The sequence below is a fragment of the Tiliqua scincoides genome, chromosome 5 (assembly GCF_035046505.1).
Source record: "Tiliqua scincoides isolate rTilSci1 chromosome 5, rTilSci1.hap2, whole genome shotgun sequence".
NCBI classification, from domain to species: domain Eukaryota; kingdom Metazoa; phylum Chordata; class Lepidosauria; order Squamata; family Scincidae; genus Tiliqua; species Tiliqua scincoides.
In genome coordinates, this window is record NC_089825.1 from 23,183,189 (window position 1) to 23,207,835 (window position 24,647).

Sequence of the window (24,647 nt, forward strand, 5' to 3'; positions counted from 1 at the left end):
TAGGTGGACTTGAGACCACATGCTTTTCAAATTAGAAATTCACTGACATGAACTACCCTCAGGCTGACGCACAACAAAAAAGAAAAAATCAGAGGAGCTGCAAAGTCAGTAACTACATTGTCACTATTGAGACACTATAATTGTTGTGTCCATTTCCCAGAATGGTGGAGAGTTTTGACATGCTAATCTTGTCTAATAATAATAATAATAATAATAATAATAATAATAATAATAATGTTGGGGTTCCCCTCCTCCCCCGAGTCCCCAGCTTACCCAGGGAGGAGGCTTCTGGACCAGAGTAGAGGCAGCAGCCTTCCCAGCCCTCTCAGGAACAAGCCTGGCAACTCCAGGTGAGAAGAGGTGGGAGGGAAACAGAGAAAGGAAGGGGAGGAGTTGTGGTAAGCCTAGGGAAGGGCAGGCCTAGAGACAGGCCCTATTTGTACCCTCCCTGTGAGGGAAGGGGAGGGGCCAAAGGGGAGGGGTCTGCCCTACATAAACCTGGAGGCCAGGGATGACAAGGCAGTTGGGAGTTGGAAGAGCAGGCAGGAGGATCTGCTGCTAGCAGCCCCTGCTCCTGACTAATGAATGCTGCCAACCCAAAGAAGGGGAACCGGGTGACGCAACCCCCCCTTCTTGTGGGGAACGAGTCTGAGGCCTCCACAAGGGGTCCCCCTCGGAAAGGCCAGGCGGGCCCTCCCCTCCCCCACAGGGAGGCCCCACAAATAATAATAATAATGCAATTTTTAAAGTTATTGGAAGACACTATTCTCCTTCTATACACAAAATAAGTAAAAATCAGCTCCCCAGGACCAAATAGCATGTTCCTTATATTCGTTGTTTGATCCAGTGGTTGCCAAACTTAATGGGATCACTGTGCCCCCCCCCCCCAACTTCTTCTTCCCAGCTCATCCCAACACTGCCGTCTTGGCTCTCACAAAATCTCACAAGATCCTAGTTGCCAGCGCCCAAATCTCATGAGATCCAAGATGGCAATTCCTGGGAAAGCCAGTAGGATGGGTGACCAAGGACTTTACACAGTGCCCTTGTGAGTGTGCTATGGCACCCTAAGGCATAGCGGCACACAGTTTGGGAACAACTAATTTGATCCTTACCTGCCTGTTTTTTAAATGGAAATAGAATGCCCAGGAGGCCCAATCCAGATTGGAACCAAAGCATAGAAATACTTTAACCTTTTGTCCTCCCCTTGATGCCAATGTGGATCATTCTCCTACAGGAGCTATTTACCCCAGAGGATTAACAAGCTCTTATCAGAGATTAAGAAGCTCTTATTAGTTTCACTAGAAGCAAGATGCATGATTTTTTTTTTCATTTTAAACCATGTATACAGTTATATTAATTATAGCATCCATATTGCTGTTGAAAATAGAGAATTTCAGATGGAAGACAGCGCAAACTGTGCCAAGGACTACCTAGAAGTTTGGGAAGGCAGTTTCCATGACCAATTATTGGGGCGATACTGTGGAAACTCCTTGCCTTTAAATCTTACATCAATCACTGGACACATCCTGTGGGTTAAATTCGTCTCAGATGGCTCAAAAAGTGGAATAGGATTCCGGGCTACATTTGCTCATTGTAAGTAAATACCATTGAACTCAATAAATATCATCTTGCAGATCCTTTGAAAGCAAGGAAAGATACATGTAGAAATATACTATGGTAAAATAGTTTTGCTTGCCCTTTGGGGGCCCACACCTGCAGTATAAAGGCATGAAGAATATCTGTACTGAATTATTAATTAACTGAGAGCATGCTATTTGTCACTGGATATATTTCTCATTCAACAAAAGGCAATTTGTCTTTGTCCAGAACAAAGAACCCTTAGGATAAAAGATTTTCTCCCTTTGACACTGTATGATTTATTTTTCACATTTTTATACTGCCCTTCCTCCAAGAAGCTCAGGATGGTCTTCATGGTTCCTTCCCTCCTTTTGTCCTCACAACAGTCCTGTGAGGTAGGTTAGACAGAGGCGATAGTGACTGGCCCAAGGTCATCCAGGAAGCTTCATGGCCAAGCAGGAATTTGAACCTGGAACTTCTGCGCAGGGGTTTATGACAGAGTTATGCTATTGTAAAGTGGGTGTAGGCTTATACCATAGTCTTTCGAGACTGAAGGTTGCCAACCAAGATGGCAGTGTACGCAGCATGCTGCTGGCAGCCATTTTGAGTGGGTTGCCGCAACCAGCAGCTGTGCAGGAGGCCCGTGGCTGAACCCAGACAGGTTAGTCTGACAGCAGCAGGGAGATCATAGCAGGGCGAGAAACAGGGGTGATCCCGAGCAGGGTGGAGTTGGGGAAGAAGGTGGACCAGGACTGTGGTATTGGCAATGTTTGCATGTGTGGCTATTTTATCCCCATCTGTTCCCCGTACTGCCACACATCAGACTTATGCCTGCTGAACAAGGAGTCCCATGGCAGTGGTGGAGGCTTTCCTTGGTGGAGGGTTAGTTCACTTATCCCAAGGAGACCTAACTGCCCCACCCCCCTGATGCAGTGTGCGTTCTTTTGGCACAGTTACTTCAGGGTAGGAGATTTCAGTAGGATTAGGCTGCCCGTTTGACACCAGAACCATTACACCAACCTGGCTTTCTATAGTTAAGTTACAGGTAAGTTTACGCAATCTGTAGATATCTATGCATATAACATTTTTTTAAAGTGAAGATAACAAAGTCCACAGTCTTGAGAGAGGAAAGATGTTGTTGGCATCCTTCAGTCTCGAAGACTATGGTGTCACGCTCTGAATGGTGGTTCTGGAACAGAGTGTCCTCTCCAGTGCATGAAGCCTGGGTAAAGTAGGTATGGAGGATAGGCTGTTACCCATGCAGCAAATCCCCCCCCTCTCCACGTCGCTGAAATGGTCCAATGGAAAGGCAGAAGCCAATACAGTTGGTTCCAGCGGCGTCACAGGAGTTGCCAGAACGTGACTGTGTTCAGCCATGAACTGCCTCAGGGACTCCAGCTCCAGATTTTGCCTCGAGGTTGACTCCTGAAGCCTTTTCCATAACTGGATGTAGCCACAAGGCAGTGGAGGTTTGGGATCAGATGAGCTGCCTTCCCAGGCTGACGAGTCCCATCTACCCGGTGGCTGTTTAGTCGCCTCTTACAACAAGTACAGCCAAACTGAGGGCCTATTCTTATCCCCAGCCCCCAGGGGAGAAAGAGGAAAGAAAACTTATCATAGATGTGAGAAGCATGGCATTGAGCAACTATGAGGGGCAAAACCCAAGTCTCAAAGCAATTTGAGAAAACCATTTTCTTGCACTTTGAATCTGCCCCCTAAGCTACCATTTATACAACAAATTGATATGAATAACACGTTGTCACCATAAATCTCTTTTGTTTCAGTGTTTGGAAATAATATTGTGGGGAATATGGGACAAATTGCTTCTCCACTGTGGCCTAGAAATTACCCTCACAACTCCAACTACAAGTGGATGATATCTGTGAATGCAACACAAGTTATCCATGGCCGGATCCTGGAGATGGATATCGAAGACTTGTTCTTCTGCTTTTTTGACAAACTGAAGGTGGGCATGAAGCTGTGTGTCCCTTTTTGGTAAACTGCAGTGAAAAAAATGTTGAGACATAGTGCAAGAGTTGCTTATATCCAAGGAGCAATCTGCAGACCTACATGTCCACATGGACACGCTCTCTCTGACTTCACTGTTCATACAAAATAATTTTGAAAAATAAACAGAAAAGGACAATATGGACAAAACATCCTTATGGATGATGGCTGCTCTCAAAGGTATACCTAGAAGCCCCAGCTTCCGGGGCAGTGACATCCAGTGACATTGTGATGTCACTTCCAGGTTCTCTCCAGAAGAGGAGACTTTGTAGGCTCTGCACCCCCTGTTCCTTGAAGGAGCCTCCACAGGAGAAGGAATGGGAAGTGCAAAGCCACCAGCACCTCCTAGCCTGGGAAGAACTGCCTTGTGCCACTAGGGTTCTCCCAGAGGAGGGGTCCTTCCCACAATGGCTTAAGCCCCCTGTTCCTTCTCCTGTTGATGCTCCCCCTTGAAGGGGGTGAACAGAAGGAACGGGGCCATGAAGCTGCCACAACAAGCACCCCTCCTTTAGAAGAATTGTAAGCAGTGCAAGGCGGTCAGGGACACCCTTTGGCATAGTGTCCGGGATAGTTGCCCCTCAGGTTCCGGCCTTGTTGCACCTTGTTGCTTCATCATTTATTTAATGCCACCAATGTGCACAATGTGTTTCTATAAAGTGAAAAGTCAGGTCCCTGTCCCAAGGAGCTTCCAATATAGATACTAACACAAGGGAAACAACAGGGTAGGGGGGGCAGGAGGAGCAGATGTTGCTGTTTCTGTTATATCTATCAACTTCTGCACAATTCCTAGACTTCCCATTGCCTTCTATAGTCAACTGCTTCTCCCTATGTCTCCAACATCTTTCCTGCCCAAGGTCTGCATTCTTTCTTAGATCCTGACAATGTTCTTCCCATTGTCTTTCCTGTCCTGTATTACTAGTGTTTCTCTTCTATTCCTGCTATATTTCGCCCCTTCTACTTCCCTCTGTCAGTGTTGCCCATGGCAACTTCTCTGCTACAGTGCAACCCCTTTCCTGCTTTCCTGTCTTCCCTTCCCTAGGTCACAAGAAGTCAGTGCTTGATGAGTAAATTATTGTTTTGATATGAGCAGCATCTGGTGGTTTTGCCAATCACAGCCGCTTAATTCCAAGCACACACACTGCAGGCATTGATTCTGTATTTTCTCTGGAACCACAAACTTTCAAAATACTCTTAAAAATAATGGATGCCAAGGCTTTAAGGATTTTATTAAAAAGTTGTCCCAAAGAAGCTAATGGAAGCTCTTTGGGACTGAGACAGCATCTGTCTGGACATCCCTGCTACTTCACCTCCATCACCATGCACAGAAATTTCTTCCTTGATCACACTAACAGCCCAATACTACCTAAATCCCCTTGTGGTAATGCAGCAGCACCAGAGCAGCTTCTGCTGTACCCTGTGGGGGATTTTTGGAGGCTGGAGTTCTCCACAGGGTGAGAGGACATTTGTCCCTTTCCCTAGGATAAGCTCCAGTAACTATAAGGAGTCAATTTGAACCTCTGCCAGTGATATCGCTGGTGCAGTTCTGTGTTGATCCATGCAGGTGGATCAAGCCCAGGAAGGGAGTTTGGATACATTGTGTGCCAGCACTGCTGATCCCACCTCCTCCTGTTCAAACCCCTTTCCTACCCTTCCCTGCCCCTACACTGGACTTATCTGCTCTGGGAGGCCTCCTGACGACTACTGGTATGAGCAGGAAGTCTCCAGCTTGGGCCTTGTGCTGTTGCAAAGAGTTTTATGGTGCTTTTGAAACACTGCATGCTAACAGAATACACATTCTGTTGGCACAGGCCTGCAGTAGGATTGGGCCATAAGTGGGCATCTGTAGTGTGCTGTAATCCAGAAACTGGCTTTTATATCTAAACCACATTAAACAATCAACTAATGTTTGCACATATTTATACTTTCTTTTCTTTTAGTTTAATACTTTTCTTTTGTCAGGCCATAGACTATTTTCTTTTTTCTATTGCAGCTAAACGAGCCGCTTTTGTTTCAAAACTACAGGACCAAACTGTCATGTAACACACGTCAGTATAAACTGAAAATGTGCTAGGGCAAGTCCCAAAAGCTCAGGGTCACTCAGCTGATAGACTTCCCTTTTATTTGCCATTGTCTGTCTTGAGTTTAGTTTTGTATCACACAGTCTTTTCTGAAACCTATTAGGAAAGTCCTCCACCTCTTTAGCAAATACTTTGAGTCATTGCCACTGGGTAACAATCTCACTGGATTTAGAAAAAAATTCAGTGATATTTTGCTGGTTTTCCCCTCTAATTAAAAAAGGTTTTCCCTCTCATGGCATTTTGTTAGCTAAAAAGATACTGCACTTACAGAAAAGTCTTTGTGGGTTTGTTTGTTTAATTTGTGGACTGGTTTTTGACAAATACTTTCAAAGCAGCATACAATCACAACCAAAATGCATTCATTCTAAGGGGATGCCTGTGTAAGGGCTTTTTGTGTTCATTGGTCAGAGTTGTTCTGCAGAACTGAAATATATGAGAAATGTACAAGAGAAAAGAAGAAATATATATGAGAAAAATATCAGAGAAAAAGGTATTTCTCAGAATAACTCTGAAAAAGGCCTGTCTGTCTGTCTGTCTGTCTGTCTGTCTGTCTGTCTGTCTGTCTGTCATTAATTTGGAAATGCATTATTTTCTCCATGGAAAACTAGTCAGAATTGAGGAAAGCAGGATAATCCTGCTGTAGCTTGGGGGCCCAATCCTATCCAATTTTCCAAAGCCAGTGCAGTCATGCCAATGGGGCATGCACTGCATCCTGTGGTGGAGAGGCAATCACAGAGGCCTCCTTAAGGTATGGGAACATTTGTTTCCTTATCTTGGGGCTGCATTGCAGCTGCACTGGTGCTGGAAAATTGGATAGGTAATGTAATGAATCAGTAGTGTAACTAGAGGGAGTGCAAAAACAGTAAGTACGAAGCGCACTGTTAAGCGCACTGTTTAAGCGGCCCCTCCCACTTGCCGTCAGAGCTATTCCAGACATTGACAGTAACATGCATGAAACACCATTGGTTCAGTGAGCACCTGCACATTGCTATTGCTGACTAGAATGGCTGTGACAGTGAGTGGGAAGGACCGCTTATGTGGCACATTGCAGCACCTGCAGTTCTTATCATTTCCCCCCCCAGCTACACTACTGGCTTTAATTTGTGTTACTCTTGGAGACTCTACATAGTCTCAATACTCACTCTGAAGTTACCCAGTAACTTCATACCAATAATGTACTTTTCATTTTTCTTTGTTAAGTTTTTAAAAAAGAAACCCTGCTCATCTATTTTCTCTCTGTACCAGGTCTATGATGGACCCAGCACCCACTCTCGTCTTATTGCAACTTACTGTGGAACCACCTCTTCTTCTTTCACCTCCTCTGGAAATTCTGTTACCCTCCAGTTCACCTCTGATTCTTCTGCAAGTAGAAAGGGCTTCCTTTTGGACTGGCATGCAGTAGAAACTTCTACAGATGCTGAACATGGCATTCCTATAGGTTTGTCTTCCATCCATGTGGTTGTAAAATCCCATTTGTTACAACTCATAGAAATTCAAACTCACACAGCCTTGCTCAAGTGACCTGCACTCAAGGAACAGAGCAGAAAAAAATTCAGTGGAGGCAGGCATATTAGTTTCCCGTACAGTTTCAAATGAGAAATCAATATGATGGGGGGAAAATCAGGCCAAAGGCTTTAGCCTCATGAATTTCTCCTGCCAATGATGCCGAAGCTGTTCTGTTAAACACATAAAGAGCACACTGAAATACCAGAAGTGCCACTATAGATGTGCCCCCATGTGGCTGAAACTGATGGATAATGATCATGACTCAAACCCTACTTTCAATGAGACGGAATGAATCATTTTATAATTGGTAGAAGTGTTTGTTTCCCATGAATAAGACAGGATTACAGCCCAAGCCTTACTGAACATGATGAGTTTACTTCTGAGTAAAATAAATAACATCATTTTCAAACACTTCCAATCATAAATGGATCAGGCCCCTTATAACCTTTTGGCAAAACAGCATTTGGTAAAGTTTGTTATGGCATAAGAGAAAAAGTGAGTGGAGTGGAATGGAATGAAGGGGAATGTGAATATTGCTGGGCCCTACGCATGGATGCACATGTTGTATGTATTATGAACATATATTCCGAACACACACATGAGAAAGAGGGATGAACAATATATCTGTTCAACAGAAGGAATGTAACTTTTCTACAAACTATTTTCTCTTCTCTGACAGGTGCCTGTGGAGGTTTCTCAACACTCAGTGAAGTGCCTCTGCTCCTGTACTCACCAGGCTGGCCCTCAAACTATGGAAATTTTGCAAATTGCACATGGGTTATCAGAGCACTAGATTCAACAGTGGACTTCAATATCCTGGCTCTGGACATTGAATCTCACAGCTCATGCAACTATGATAAACTTGTCTTCCGGGATGGTGAGAAACATCTGTAGTGTAAGATACAAGCAGAATCCTCAGCTTTTAAAACCCCAATGATTGTCACAACAATTTAAAATCACATTTGCTCATTTACTGTTTATCTGTCTCTTGCAGCTGCAAATCCACCTTCTCCTGCCTTATCATAGGCTGCAGTCTTATGCATACTTTCCTGGGAGTAAGTCCCAAATGGGACTTACTTCTGAGTAGACATGCATAGGATTGGGCTTAATGAAATGTGGATGATCCATGTGATACATGGCTCCCATTCAGTGTTGCTTTTGTATGAAGCCACTACCACACAAAAGTGTTTTCAATGGTAACCAATGGTTCTAAAGGTCATTAACTGGCCTTCTAAAGTTATGAACCAACCCTCAAACAACTCTGATTTTTGGAAAGCAAACATATTGTAATGTTTCAGCTCTCTTAATCCCTGTAGTCCAAATGTATGAGTGTTTCAAAATCCTTCTGCCCCTACCCTATTCTTTCAACAAGATGGATGTTCAGCCAACATAGGTTTGTGGCCAGCTTCCTGCATTCAGCTGGAGGGGCACATCCCAATTTACAGAGTAAGATGCATGTAATTCATCAAGACATGAACCATTTCTTTCACAGTATAATTAAAAGCAGATGTTCTGGTCTTTAGAGTGATCTGCTGAAGTAAGCCCTTTCTCTTCAAATTATTTTCATGCACACAGAAGACTGGATATTGATTTTTAAAAAGCATAGTTTGAAATATTTGGAATAGGTTTTTGAGGTAGGGTAGGTCTGGCTACTGTTATTAAGTAATGAACTAAGTGAGAGCTTCTTGTTATAATGTTGCATCACTTAAAAACTGGCTCCTTGAAAGGGGTGAAATGGAAAAATGGGTGAAATGGAAAAGGGGTGAAATGTGGAAAAAATAAATCAAGTGGTGTGCAAATTCAAACTGTAGGTACATATCAATGTAACTTTATCCCATTTTTTTCCCCTAGGGGACAGCAGTGTTGCCCCAGTTCTCTCTACTGTATGTGGCCGTGAAGTTCCTGGACCAATCAGATCAACTGGGGATGCAATGTTCATTCAGTTCACTTCAGATGCAAGCATTGTTGGTGCTGGTTTCAATGCTTCTATCCACAAAAGTAAATTGCTTCCTAAGATTAATCTTTAATATCCTTTGCAGAGTTTAAAAAAGAGGAAATGATGATAGATGAACAGTGTGTGACTACCCAGAAGTAAGCCCTATGGCATTCAATGTGATTTACTCCCAGGAAAGTGTGTACAGGATTGCAGCCTAATTTTATTTTGTGTCATTTTCTATCCTAGTTAGCAAGAATCTTCTCACTTAAGATCTACTGATGCATTTTTTAAAGATATATGCTTAAATGAGTTTAATTTCTCTAATGGAAGTTCTAAATCTCTGCAAAATTAAATTGTCTGGAAGTGCACAGTTTAAAAAAGCATATATCTTGTGTCAGATGTACAAGTTGCAAGTTCTAAAGTTGTTGGGGGTTATTTAAAAAAACAACCTTGGAAGGTGCTTTACCTATGATGAAATAGTACAACAGTTTTATGTGCTTAATTATTTCATAAGAAACTAAAAATGTAAAAAGAAAAAATAATAAGCACCCTCATGTGTAAAAGACCAAGGGCACAATCCTAACCCCTTATGTCAGTGCTTTCCAGCACTGGCATAGCGGTGCCAATGGGACGTGTGCTGCATCTTGCAGTTGGGTGTCACTCACAGAGGCCTCCTCAAAGTAAGGGAATGTTTGTTCCCTTACCTCAGAGCTGCATTGCCCTTATGTCAGTTCTGGAAAGCACTGACATAAGGGGTTAGGATTGCACCCCAAATTACTTGGTCTTTACTAAGACCAGTCTAATATAAGATGCATGCCTCTATCTTGGAGAAAGAGAATAATCTTACCAAACTGGTTAATTGTTAAAAAGATAAAAGGGTAGATTCATAGTCTTTTGTACATTTTCAAATGCTTAGCATAGCTTCAGGAGAAGCAGCTGTGGTTTCCTTTATCAAGGAAATAGTTCCACAATTATTGTTATTTATGCCATCTAGCATACAAATAAATAAGGAGAAGGAAGGGAAGGAGAAGGAGGCATTTTGTTTGCAAATAGCCAACAGAACAACACAAGGCAAAGGGCACATGAGAAACATCCCGTGTTGCACCAAATACAGCACTTTACGCATTTATCTGACATTTCAAAGAGTTCGTTCTCAGATGTTTGTGTCACAGCATACTTTGGAGTCAGTTCACATGATCATAGATGAAAAACTCAGATAGGAGATTATGTTCCCCTTCCCCAAAGGCATCATACACCATAGTGATTTGTTGAAAACGTCTTGATGTGGGAAACCTTCAAAATAACATTTCATCTACAACAAAGTTTAAAAGTCATAAAATGACTAATTTTCAGGGCACAGTAGCCTGCATTTCTGACATATGAGATAACTGTCACCTTACCGTTTCAAGCTCCTGAAAATGGAAGTTAATTAACTGGAGGAAGAATGCAAGGAAAATTAGGACATGGTGACTTGCAAAGCGTACTGTCCTGGACTATGTACTTGGTGTTATCATCCAGAGGCATCTCATGTAGATTGGAAGACCTCAACATTTATTTTAACATTGTCATGACCAAGTTCTCATGACCAGAAGAGAAGGCAGCCAGTGCTCATCTTACCGCATTGTTCTACCAGATGCTTTTCCCACCCTCACCTCCTGCTTAGCAAAGTTAGACTTCTGTGAAGAGAAAAGTAGGTGAAGGGACTGGTGGCAGTTGCATCTTGTTTTGGAGCTTTAGTGTTTGTGGAGTGACTGGCATAATCTCTGGGGGGAGGCATGTTTATGTAAGGAAATTCAGCACAAATGGATTAATTGATGCTGAAAACAGTTTTGAGGTACACCCAAAGGCATATGGTGGGCCACTGTGAGATACAGGAAGCTAGGCTAGATGGGCCCTTGGCCTGATCCAACAGGGCTATTCTTAGGATGGGTATGAATCTTCGCTCAAAGTAAGGCCTGGTTTTGTGGCGATAACTATAAAATGACTTGAATGGTTGAAAGATTACATTGGAAAAGCTCGGTTTTATACAATTGGGTGATATATGAATTAAGTAATGTTTTTAAAGTGTTTTCTTAAATAATTCTCCCTTTTATTTAGGTTGTGGTGGCTATTTGCATGCAGACAGAGGTGTAATTGCTTCTCCCAACTATCCACAAATGTATCCTGAGAATCTTAATTGTACCTGGCATGTTTTGGTTACTGCTGGTTTCATCATGAGTGTCCATTTTGAACAACCCTTCCAGGTCCTGAATGACGATGCTTCTTGTAACCGTGGAGATTACGTTGAGGTGAAGCACACTTGACTAAGTCACAGTCTTTCTAAAAAATTTGAGGATAGACAGCGTGGAAGCCATGGAGAGTGAAGAAACACATTTTCTAGTTCTTTTCCATCTTTTAACGCACATACGATACTGCAATTATTATGATTGGTGTTCCAATTAAAACACATTTAGGGTGCAATCCTAACCTTGTGTTAGGCTGGAGCAAGTCCCTTGTGCCAGTCTAGGAGGGTCACAAACTTGTTGTAAAGCATGTTCGCACCTCTTTGGGAGCAAGCCACACCAGCGCACAGAGGTGCACTGGAGCACAGAGGCTGCATCCAGTGTCTGTGGTGGCTTGTGCCTAGAAGGTTGTGTCAGCTGAGCTCGGCTGATACAGGGGTGTGGGGAGGGCAAGGAGGAAGCGGGAGGGAGGTGTTCCAGGTCAGGGGGAGGGTGGGCAGAAGGCATTCCAGGGGGCGGAAGGGTGCAGAGTGGGATGCGGGAGGCGGGACTAGGACCTGGCAGTTATGCCAGATTCCAACCCCGTTCCTCAAGCAGCACAGAGTGGCTCCAAGCTGCTCTGTTCCCCTCGGACTTGTGCCACCTCCTGAGGTGGTGCAGATCCAAGGAAACCCATTGGGGTTGTGGTGACTTACCCAGGGGTAAGGGGAAGAGTTTCCCCTTGCCTCCAGTTGAGCTGATTCTGCCCCCAGTCTTGTGCTGGATACAGTACAGGCCTCCTGGCCTGTCTGTTCCAGGGCAAGATAGGATTGTGTTGTTAGATGCACAGATTGTTTCATAGAACTTGAAACAGAGTACTGGTATCAAATACTTACGTAAATTATAGTGCTGATATGAAAGCCAGTGTAGAAAGTGAAGGCTTCATTTCGGTGAACTTAGTGTGTGTGATTTTCGTGGTAAACTCCCTTATGTGCAAGAAGAAAACCAACCTTTATTTTTATGATGTATATAGGGTACCATAATTGCCCTGAGACCTTCTCAGTAAAAGCAGGTGACATTTTGTTTCCCACATTAGTGGGTAGACTACAACACACACATAGCTCAATGCTACTTACAACCTGATCCTATGCCTGGTGGCTCCACGGGGTGCAGCAGTGCCTGCTACCGCTACATCTAGCTGCACTACTGGGGCCACCAGAGGTCTCCTCAGGGAGAGGGGAATTTCATCCCCTTGCCCCAGGGAAAACCCTAGGCCCTGCAATGGGGCTTCTCAAGTCTGCACCGGCTATTTTGCCAGCACAGACTTGAGAGCCTCTGTGTTGGGCTAAGGATACAGCAGAGCAGAGCTCCACTCCCCCTCCTGAGCTGGTTCCTCCCCCCTGCCCTATCTGGCCCCTTTCCTCCCACACCCTGCCTCCCCCCACCCCAAAATACTGCCAGCCAGTGCTGCAGGAACACCGTGGCCCTCCATGCGGCGCTGAGGCTCAGCATTGACTGACTCTGGCCCCGTGCCGGCAGGCCCTCCTCTCTGGGTGCTGCAGACATGCCTTACAACATGTTTGCAACACCCACCACCAGTGCTTGACCCTCCCCTAAACTCCCATGGCACACCTGCAGACCATTCACAGCACACCAGTGTGTCATGGCACAGTGGTTGAAAATGGCTGCCCTAGATATACTGAGTGACTTTAGAAAAGTGACTGTATATCAGTTTCCGTTCCACATCTTCATAGTGGAAATTTCAGTTTGACCACACACATTTAGCAAAGCAAAGGCTGATGGCCCTTGCACATTTAAAAGCGATGTATAAATGACTGTCAGTAACATGATTTCTATGAGATTGCTCTCGATTATTTCGTGACCGCTATACTCACCGGCTTTGCTCACCATTTATTTTTTAGCTTAGAAATGGACCTGATCTTTCTGCCCCACCGTTAGGACCCAGTGGAGGAAACGGGAAATTTTGTGGCAGTAGTCCTTTTTCTACTATGCACACCACAGATAATCAGTTGCTAGTCCACTTCAGCTCCGATAGCAGTAATGGAGGGCAAGGTTTCCAACTGAAGTTTGAGGCAAAGAGTCTGGGTGAGTGTTTTAGTAGGCAACCCAACTGACTTTTAAATAACATGATTTTTTGAACAACAACAAAAAAAAGTCATAAGCAGTAGTGTAGCAAGAAGGGTATGCAGCACTGCCCCCTCCCGCTTGCTGTTGGAGCCATTCTGGGCAGAGACAGCAATCTCAGGGTTGAGCAGTGAAGTGGCTAAGTTTGCAGACGACACCAAACTTTTCCGAGTGGTAAAGACCAGAAGTGATTGTGAGGAGCTCCAGAAGGATCTCTCCAGACTGGCAGAATGGGCAGCAAAATGGCAGATGCGCTTCAATGTCAGTAAGTGTAAAGTCATGCACATTGGGGCAAAAAATCAAAACTTTAGATATAGGCTGATGGGTTCTGAGCTGTCTGTGACAGATCAGGAGAGAGATCTTGGGGTGGTGGTGGACAGGTCGATGAAAGTGTCGACCCAATGTGCGGCAGCAGTGAAGAAGGCCAATTCTATGCTTGGGATCATTAGGAAGGGTATTGAGAACAAAACGGTTAGTATTATAATGCCGTTGTACAAATCTATGGTAAGGCCACACCTGGAGTATTGTGTCCAGTTCTGGTCGCCGCATCTCAAAAAAGACATAGTGGAAATGGAAAAGGTGCAAAAGAGAGCAACTAAGATGATTACGGGGCTGGGGCACCTTCCTTATGAGGAAAGGCTACGGCGTTTGGGCCTCTTCAGCCTAGAAAAGAGACGCTTGAGGGGGGACATGATTGAGACATACAAAATTATGCAGGGGATGGACAGAGTGGATAGGGAGATGCTCTTTACACTCTCACATAATACCAGAACCAGGGGACATCCACTAAAATTGAGTGTTGGGCGGGTTAGGACAGACAAAAGAAAATATTTCTTTACTCAGCGTGTGGTCGGTCTGTGGAACTCCTTGCCACAGAATGTGGTGCTGGCGTCTAGCCTAGACGCCTTTAAAAGGGGATTGGACGAGTTTCTGGAGGAAAAATCCATTATGGGGTACAAGCCATGATGTGTATGCGCAACCTCCTGATTTTAGGAATGGGTTAAGTCAGAATGCCAGATGTAGGGGAGAGCACCAGGATGAGGTCTCTTGTTATCTGGTGTGCTCCCTGGGGCATTTGGTGGGCCGCTGTGAGATACAGGAAGCTGGACTAGATGGGCCTATGGCCTGATCCAGTGGGGCTGTTCTTATGTTCTTATGTTATGTTCAGGCAAGTGCCTCTGGGTTACGGTTACTGGGTTACTGGGTTACTCTGGGTTACTGTTGCTGCCCCAAACAGTAAGCAGGAGGGGCTGCTTAACATTGGCGCATTGCAATGCCTGCTGTACTTACCATGCTGGTCACCCCTGGCTACACTACTGGTCACACATATTCATTGTATTGTTTAACATGTTCATAATGTTCTTCTGTTTCCAGCTTGTGGAGGCAACATCTACATCAGTTCGTCTAACCCCTCTGGATTTGTCTCGTCACCCAACTATCCTGGCAATTATCCTTCACATGCTGATTGCGTCTGGACCATAATTGCGCCCTACGGGGAGGCAGTGCGGCTGCAGTTTGAAGACCAGTTTGATATCGAGCCTTCTCAGAAGTATTTACACATTATTACATACCCTCCTTTTACATGTTATAAAGCCACCATTGAAGGGTTTTAATGTTATGAAATTTCCTGATGCCATTTGATTTTTTTTTCTTCTGAACTGTGTTCCATCTACATTTTTCTTATGCTGCAGTCAAGCAATTCATTTATAATATGCTCTTAGAGCAGCCATTTTCAACCTTTTTCAGCTCACAGCACACTGACAAGGCACTAAAATTGTCAAGGCACACTACCAGTTTTTTACTTACGTTAAATTACTACATTACAGTTAATCTTGAATTAATAAAATTAATACAATTAAATCATTACATGACAAAAAAAATTGACAAGAAGCATGGAGAGGGAAGTATATGTGGTTTCTGAAAAGGAGGAAAAAATCCTATGTTCAAATTCTTATCAAAAGTGCCAGAAAGTGTTGGCAAAGACAGGGCAGGTTGATCACATAGTGGGTGAGGGGCAGTGAGGGGAAGTGATTGAAACTAGTGCAGGATTAAACTCCTGCACTAGTGGGGGGGGGAGAGAGAGAGAATGTGAGGCAGTGATAGTGCATCTTTGGAAGGAGTGGACAAGTGAGGGGAGGGACAGTAAGAGAGTTACTAACTGTGATTGTGAGATTTTTTTTTGGGGGGGGGGAATATGCCTGGGGAAGGGGGTGGGTGAGAAGAGGAGAGAGAAGTGCCTGCTTGTGTATTTGAGGAAAAAGATTGCAACCAAAAGCCCAATCCTATGCATGCCTGCTCAGAAGTAAGCCCCATTATAGTCAATGGGGCTTACTCCCAGGAAAGTGTGGATAGGATTGTGGCCCAGCGCCCTTCCTCTAAAAGCCCCAAAGTGCAAGGAGGGTTGTTTTGGGAAATTGCAGGCAAACTGGCAAGGAAAAGGGACTTTCAGGAACCCTTTTCACTGCCAGTCTAAGGCAGCCTGACTGCCAGCCAGTCCTTAGGTTGGGAGCCTCAGCAGACTTGTTCACTATGTACCTGCCTGCCCACTTCTGGCTCTGTCTTCTCACTCACTCCACAGCTCCCACCTCCTGGCTCCCCCAGGCTTCTCTGGTTGGGCAATCAGCACGTAGGCAGGAAACAACCGCCTTCGTGCCCAACCCTATGCATGTCTACTCAGAAGTAAGCTCCATAGTAGCCAGTGGGGCTTACTCCCAGGAAAGTGAGGATCAAGTTGCAGCTTGAGTTGTGCTCAGTAGCAGGAGCAAGCTCCAAGCGGACTCTTCAGCTGCTGTGTGGGATGCAAAGCAGCCGAGACCAGCACTTTCCCTGGCTGCTCTCTTGCTTGTTCTCCCTGCCGAGAGAGGCTCAAAGCAGCCACTTCTCCCACACGCAGGCATGCAGCTGCTGCCTGCCTGCTCTGATCCTGCGGCACACCTGAGACAACCTCATGGCACAGCAGTGTGTCGCGTCACAATGGTTGAAAACAGAGGTTTATTTGCTGGTAAAAACCAGTATGGCAGCTCCTCTAAATGTTCAATATTTTCTTTTAAACCACAAGTGCTGGATATAGTTGTCAGATTATCTTGCTAGGCAAGGCCCTGGAGCTGTTATGAGATCCATGATGGGGAGAAGCTACTTCTCTGGCTGCCAGGTCCTGGCTGCTGCAAATAAATCCCAGGTTAGAAAGGAGAAGGGCCTGGATAAGCCAGTGGAAGTACAGTGGGGTCACATCTTATGTGGGGGTTAGATACTGAAGTCAGCATGTAAGGCGTACATCTCCTGTAGTCAAAATTACTTTTGAAAATCCCTTAAATTGCTTGTGTTTACGGGCCATGTTGTATAAAAAATGTGTACTGTATCTTTGATGGCTAGAATCTTTAACTAGAGTCTTATAGGAACTAGAATCTTTTGGAAAATGATAAGAAATAAAACAACATTCCACTCTTCTCCTCCACTTCCTGCCTTACCTGCCAGCTTACCTCCATCGTCAGTGTCTTCTCACTGTTCTGGAGCACACAGGAAGGCTCTGGCCTTTTTGCTGGTACTCCAGCAGCACATGCTTTCATGCACTGCCAGAGCACTGACTGCTTTATGGAAGTCAGCACCGGTGGAAGAAGGGCTGTGATGATGGCTGGCACATTTAGGATGAGGTAGCTTTTAAGGATGTCATTAAGTATGAGTTAGCTTTTATGTGTACTTTTAAATTATAAATCAAATGTAAAGAACTGTCAGACAGACTGAGATGGTTTGCCTTTAAACTTCCAGTTTGGTATGCAGGGTAAACATCATTAAGAGAATACATACCAGGAGTGAGATTTCTCTTTTTACCTTTGCACTCCCTGCCATCATAGTTTTGTTCTCTCTCACCATGCACTGATAACTCTGAAATTATATGAAGAAAAATCATCCTTATCATGTGACTGATTTCATAATTATATGCATTTGAAGATAGGTCTAATCATTTCCCTTACAGTGGTTTTAATTAAATGGCATCAGAGATGCTTGACTAAACTCACTGCTTTAATAACTGGCACTTAAATGAGACAGAATTAAACATTCTAAATTCATGGAGCTTTTTAACCCAATTTCCAAAGATTTTTCCCCCCTCATACTTCAAGCCAGAGGTTAAAGATTTGTCCGTGTACTTCTCACATTGCTGTGACCTACTTAGATATTCCTTTTCCCCATAATTGATTTAGATCTCAGATGAAGCTAGGTGTTATTGATTGCTAACCTCTCTGTCTTCGTGTTCTCTTCTCTCTGAAACTGAGCAAACATGTCATTGATGACAGTTGGTTTTTTTTAGTCTGTTTCAGATACTTCCTGAAATATTAGCAAGTTTTTTTTCCCCTGTTGAACTGTATATATCTGTTGTCTCTATTTAGCTGCGAATTAAGTTACCTTGAATTACGAGATGGCGCTGACTTCAATTCACCAGTGATTGCCAAACTGTGTGGGAATTCTCTGCCAAGTATGCAAAGATCTTCTGGTGCTGTCTTGTACATGAGATTTCGGTCAGACAGTACAGGCACAAGAGCTGGATTCAATGCCAAATATTCAAGAGGTATTTATGTATTTAATAAAATATTTATATCCTGCTTTTTCAAAAACATTCAAAGGGCACAATCCTAACCTTGTGTTAGGCTGGCGCAATCCCTTGTGCTGTAAAGCACATTTGTGCCTCATTGGGAACAAGCCACGCCAGCGCACAGAGGTGCGCTGGAGCACAGAGGCTGCATTCAGCTTCCGTTGTGGCCTGCGCCAGGAAGGTTACGTTGGCCGAGCTTCAACGCAGGGATCTGGGAAGAGCAGGGAGGAGGTGGGAGGGAAACCATCCGGGGCAGGGGGAGGGTGGGAGGAGGGCGTTTTTAAGTGGGCATGCAGGGAGCAGGAGGTGGGGCCGGGGCCTGGCAGTTATGCCGGATCCCAACCCCATTCCCCAAGCAGCACAGAGTGACTCAAAGCCGCTCCGTTCTCCTTGGACTTGTGCTGCCTCCTGAGGTTATGCAGGTCCGAGGAGACCCATTGGGGCAGTGGTGGCTTACCCAAGGTTAACAGGAAGAGTTTCCCCTTGCTTCTGTCTGAACCAATTCTGGGTCCAATCTTGTGCTGGATACAGCGCAGGTCTCCTTCCTGTCGGTTCCAGCGCAAGATAGGATTGCCCTGAAAGTGACTTATGACAACAAAACAATACAATCTAAAAACTAGCATCGTAACTTTACTGCAACAACAGACATAATAGAAAGCCACAGAAACCAACAAAATCCTGAAAGAAAAGGTTTGCTTTAGACCAGTTCTACAAAAACTAGCGCCTGACAGGACCTGCACTCCAGTTTCCACATGCCATTAAGCTGAATGATCACACTTTGAAGTTCAAAGCACATTTTCACTTTGAGAACTTGCTCTCTGCTAATCTTGTTGATGGAAAACAACACAGACTTCCAGTGACAACACTGGTGAATGCCACTGTGTTTCTTTGCAGCTGTATGTGGTGGAACACTGACTGGACAAAACGGGGTCATCGAAAGCATTGGATTTCCTGATCTTCACTATCCAGACAACTTGTTGTGTGAATGGTTTCTCCACGGGCCTATGGATCATTCTCTCACCCTTAGCTTTGAAGCACTAGATATTCAGAACTCATCAGATTGTATCAATGATTACATAGAAATTCGAGAACCTGATGCTGCAGGTCTGTGAAACAAATGTTTAGCTGCTTCTCTTATGCCTTGCCTGGAAAACTCACAGCCTGATGCTACCTCCTGCTAGAGTAATTGCATTTGAAACCTAAGGTAGTGCCTCAACAGGTACACCAGTACACTGTGTGACACAAGCAGGGCACATATGTCCTTGTTTGGTCTACTTGCCGAACTTTCCCAACCCTCTCTCCTGTATCTTTTTTACTGGGGAAACTATCCATCAGTATTAAGCAGATAGAGCATTCTTATGGCCCATATGATGTTGCACAAGGCCATTGCTGGTCCTACTTTAAAAAAAAAAAATTCTCCCATGCAAGACATCACTACCAAGTTCCTGGCAACAAAGTAAGAGGATTGAACCTTGCATCCCCTCCTATGCATGGCTGTCCCTGCATGGCACAACGTAAAGTTTGAACTTCAGATATTAGGAGTAAGAAAGAAATTTGGTCATTCAGTTGATGCACAGATTGAAGAAATACATTGCAAGCTCAGACAAAGGGAAATAATACAGATATTTCCAAAGCTTTTCCTTTACTGTATGAAAAAAATCAAAGCAGATTATTTCAAATCAGTGTTGCAATTCTTAACCTGGAACCTGGCAGACAGGATTAAGTTGGCATAAAGTTGTTCTGGCTCAATAACTGATCAATCTATTTGTGTCTAGATAAATCATGATATACATTATCAGCCAGTTACTACATCGTCCTTGTTACTTTCTGTTTCCTTGCCCAGGAGAGTTATTAGGAAAATACTGTGGTGTTACCCGACCCAGTGCCTTGTACACCTCTGGGAACCTGGCTTATGTCAAGTTTGTTTCTGATGGATCTATCAATGCTCCAGGTTTCAGACTGCATTTTGAGGCTGGTGCTGAAGGTGAGGTGCAAAGTTTTCATTTATAAGATGAGAATTTTAACAGGGTGACCTGCTTTCCATACTTTTGCATTTGACTGTGGCTTATTTCAGATTGGTAGACTTGTGTTCTGGAAAGGTTATTGATGGTCCAATGATGTGCATTGATTATACAATATAGCATATGATATCTTGATATTAGTTTTCAGCTTAATTATAGCATTAGGGGAATCAATGAAAAGTGACAACCATTACAGAGATCTTAGTCTTCCCTATTGTTTTTTGTTTGATGTTTCCTGAGAATCTCCATACATGATGGGTTGCATCTACAGGTCTCCATCTTCTGGAAGAAGGATCCTTTCCTTAGGAATATGCTCATTCCTCTGGAGCAGTGATTTTCAACCTTTTCTTCTCATGGCACACTGAGAAGGTGCTAAAATTGTCAAGGCACACCATTGGTTTTTTGACAATTGACAAGGCAGACTTTGCTGCTGGCCAGGGGCTCACATCCCTTAATTGCCCTACTAATATATGAACCTCTCCCAAACTCCCACAGCACACCTGCAGACCATTTGCAACACTCGAGTGTGTCACAGCGCAGTGGTTGAAAATCTCTGGTCTGGAGGAAGGAGGCCCTTAACTCCATTCTAAAAAGAAGCACCAATTTACTGTGAAGGGCTAACTACTCTTTGCATTCCAGAGTGTGGAGGTGAACTCCGTGGCACTGCAGGGACATTTACTTCCCCTAACTATCCAAACTCCTATCCTCATAAAAGAAAATGTGAATGGAGAATCATGGTGGCATTGGGACGCCGGGTCACCCTTACCATCAGCGACATGAATTTTGGATCGAACCAAAATTGCAGTTCAAATTACGTGGCTGTAAGTGTGAAAAAAAAATGTATTCAGAAATGTACCAAGGTTGCAGTTCATGTGCACATACAGAAACATACTAGGATCTGGTCTACGTGTTATAGGCATTAGACTTATGAAACTGCCTTATACTAAGTCAGGCCACTGATCAATCTAGCTCAGTAATGTCAGCACACACTGACTATTGCTATCCAGGGTCTCAGAGAGTGGTCTATGCTGGCTACTACCTGCAGATTGATTCAACTTGGATTCAATCTGCAAATGGATTCAACCTGTAGGAATTCAACCTAGGACTTTCTGCACGTAAAGTATATGCTCTACCAATGAGTACAGTCCCTCCTAATAGGCTGAAGAAGTGCCTCCGTGGTGGAGAAATGCAGGTGGGATGGTGGGGAGGGATACCTTATCCTGAATACAATGGCTCGTCCATGCCACAAAGGGACCCCGTTTAATTTGATCAGCTTAACTGATAGGTCTGAATGGACTGAAATGAAGCTGCACAGTATACTACTGGTCCTTGATTAAAGCTTTGTGTTGTTGGCAAACAGATTTATAATGGCTTTGGAGAAAATATTCCCAGGCTGTCCAAACTGTGTGGTGTGGTGACCCCAGGAACTCAGGTGAAGTCCTCTGGAAACAAGATAACAGTTGTTATGGTAACAAGCCATGATAATGTAGAAGGAAGCTTCAGGATCACCTACTCTTCTGATGAAGATGCAGGTAATAAAATATCCTTCTTCATTAGATGTTTTGGCAACTATAGATGGCAAAAAGAATGCAGATAAACATCCAGTTCTGATTTCTTTTCCCATATTCTTCCTCTTTAAACTGACTTATTTAAGAGGACATTTCCATATTACAGAGTATTTCTTGGCTTGCACCTTTAACACACAATTAGAAAAACGGGGAGTGAATGGCCAGAGGGACAAGTCTTCGGAATGTTAGGACAATCAAATGAGTAACTCATGGCCCAATCCTACTCTTTGATTATGACAGTGGAAGCTGTAAATGGCACTGCGCCACTACAAATGGTGCACCTCTGCCGGGCATAAGGAAGCCAGCAGTGGAAACAGCTGGCAGCTCCCCACACATGCCAACAACCGCCCATCCAGGCCACACAGGAGGAAGTAAGGTGATGGCAGGGTAGCCATGGGTGGGCTAGTAGGAAGTTTGGGGCAGGGAGGGGGAAAAGCAGGGGGCAGGAATGGGCTGGACAGGGTGGATCTCAGTGGCAAAGGAACATGCCGAATCCTATCCTCCATTTTTCAACCTGCCCTGCCCCACCCCCTGCCTCTCAGACTTACCCCAGTCAGAGAGCTGGTGTGGTGTGGGTGTTTAGGTGGACAGAATGCCTGCTGAGAGGTAAGTAAAATACATACCTCTCAGTAGGCATTCTGACCACCTAAACATAACTTTTTACTTTCCTCTTGTTGGCCTTTTGGTGGCTTCCCCCCCCCATAGCATGCAGTGCACACTCCATTAGCACAATGGCATGCTATAACGTGGCAGGGGATAGGATTGGGCTCTAATAAACGCAGCTGACAGAATGCTCCTTAGGGGCACTATTTCTTTGTTGCAAAGTAGACTAATCTGATAGCGCCAATGTTATAATAATAATAATAATAATAATAATAATAATAATAATAATAATAATAATAATAATAATAATAATAATAAAACTTTATTTTTATCCCGTCCTTCTCCCAAAAAGGGACCCAGGGAGAAGATTGACATCTTAAGCTATTTTTCTTTTGCTTCATTTATTCAACTTTTAATGGGGCAAAATAATGTCCGAACCAGCAACAACTCTGTGGCAAGGCTGGGCAGTGATCTTCTGGGCATTTTAGGAGACAGGAGAAAGCTAATGTTTTTCCATGTGTGCTGCTTGATTGGAGAGTTTTGGAGTAATAGAAGTGAGAATATTGAGTAGAAGTGGAAGAGTGGAGAATATTGTGTGGGTGGAAGAATATGGTGATTGCTTGTTGAGTATCATCTGCTTATAGAGTTCTATGGGTTCTATGGTTCTATGGGAAAATGGGTCCTATGCTTGATTATGTCTATATGAACTTCTTAGTGTCAAAATAATCATCTTGGAGTTACAGCATAATTATTTGTGACCCCAAACTATCCATGACCTCCAAATGGTATTTTGTTCCTCCAGTGTGCGGTAGACATCTGCTCAGCTCCAGTAGTGGGAATCTAACTTCTCCTGGTTATGATGGCATCAACAATTATACAAACAACTTGAACTGTGAATGGGTCATCCAAAATCCACACCCGTCAACCACAACTGTTTACCTCTTCTTTCAAGATATGCAGTTGGAACAGGACATTAATTGCCAGAACGACTACATAGAGATTCGACTGGGTAGGTTACAGCCATCTGGAATCAAGTAAATAAATAAGTAACATCAATAGCTTTCTTCCTCTAATGGCTGGTTTGTGTTGGGATGTCCCTGAGAAATGTTTTGATACTCAGTGGCACGCATATAGATAGGCACAGCTCATCACATCCTACAGTTTATGGCTACCGGAAATGACCTTGGGATAAGGAGACATTTGTCCCCTTGTCCCCGGGGTAAGCCTCAGCAACTGCTATGGGTTGATATCACTGGCACAAGTCTGAGTTGATCAATGCAGGCAGATTGGGCCTGGGAAGGGCATTAGGATTTGGCATGTTCCGCTGCTACCAAATGCGCCCCCCTCCTGGGCCTAATCTGCCCATCCTGCCCCATCTTTTCCCTTTTCTGCCTTCTCCCCATCCCATTCAACCCACATCCTTCCCTCACCCTGTTCCATTTCCTTACCTACTCTGTCAGGCCTCTGTCACTCCACCAACATGCATAGGAGCCTTCCCACCAGCATGTCAGCTGCTTGCGCTACCACAATATGCTTTATGCCACTTTTGCAGTAGCAAGTGCCAACGGAACATGTGTACTGCCAGTACTACCAATAAATTGTATTGTGCTGTAACACCAAGCCGTGCCTGTCATTCTTGAGCCACTTCCATTGCCTTTGGCTGTGGCACCATGGCTGAGCCTGGCATAAGGGAGCCTGTGTTGGGACTGGCATGTCCAGAGCTCTGTTCCCAATCTAGGAGTGCTCTGAGTCAGCCACAAATACTTAATGTAGTTTCATCCTTACTTTACATGCACACCAAGGTAGTGCTTGGATCAGAAAATCCTTCCCCTTTGTTTCTGAAGTGAAAATGCTTAGTGCTAGATACACAAAAAACTATTTTGTGGGAAGGCTGCCCTGTCCTTAGACACAATGTTCAATTTCCATAATCATGGTCAACACAGTTTTGTGTGTTCTATAGTTTATGTATTTTATTGTGTGTGTGTGTGTGTGTGTGTGTGTGTGTGTGTGTGTGTGTGTATGTATGTATATATATATATATATATATATATATATATATATATATATATATATATATATATATATATATATATATATATTGAATTTGTTGTGAGCTGCTTTGGGTGCCCTTTGGGGAGAAAGGTGAGGTAAAAATAGAATGAATGAATGAATGAATGAAATAAACATTTAGAGCCTGTAAAACTGCATGAAGTCTGTTTCAATGTCATGATTGATACCAGGAGCATGTTTATACCAGTAAGTGTAAAACATAAAACATCCCACTAAAGCAGGCATATTTACCCAAAATACGGGAGTCAACAGTTTGTTTAAAAAATAAAAACGTGGTTTAAATTTGTTTAAACAGAGCATAGTGCCAACTTACAAAGTATCTAAGGGTGCAATCCTAACCAACTTT

At 43.9% G+C, this 24,647-nt stretch overlaps 1 protein-coding gene across 1 annotated transcript in view; it reads left to right on the forward strand.

The window, feature by feature from the left end:
- Positions 1-24,647, forward strand: part of CUBN (cubilin) — a 165,201-nt gene that overhangs the window by 101,728 nt on the left and 38,826 nt on the right. Inside the window, exons 37-50 of the mRNA XM_066629121.1 lie at positions 1,388-1,593; positions 3,363-3,544; positions 6,909-7,101; positions 7,849-8,046; positions 9,021-9,167; positions 11,203-11,393; positions 13,229-13,412; positions 14,826-15,000; positions 17,837-18,015; positions 18,934-19,143; positions 19,883-20,023; positions 20,700-20,881; positions 21,421-21,592; positions 23,034-23,240. Coding sequence (XP_066485218.1) covers positions 1,388-1,593; positions 3,363-3,544; positions 6,909-7,101; positions 7,849-8,046; positions 9,021-9,167; positions 11,203-11,393; positions 13,229-13,412; positions 14,826-15,000; positions 17,837-18,015; positions 18,934-19,143; positions 19,883-20,023; positions 20,700-20,881; positions 21,421-21,592; positions 23,034-23,240 — 2,567 coding nt within the window. The remainder of the gene's footprint in view (positions 1-1,387; positions 1,594-3,362; positions 3,545-6,908; positions 7,102-7,848; positions 8,047-9,020; positions 9,168-11,202; positions 11,394-13,228; positions 13,413-14,825; positions 15,001-17,836; positions 18,016-18,933; positions 19,144-19,882; positions 20,024-20,699; positions 20,882-21,420; positions 21,593-23,033; positions 23,241-24,647) is intronic.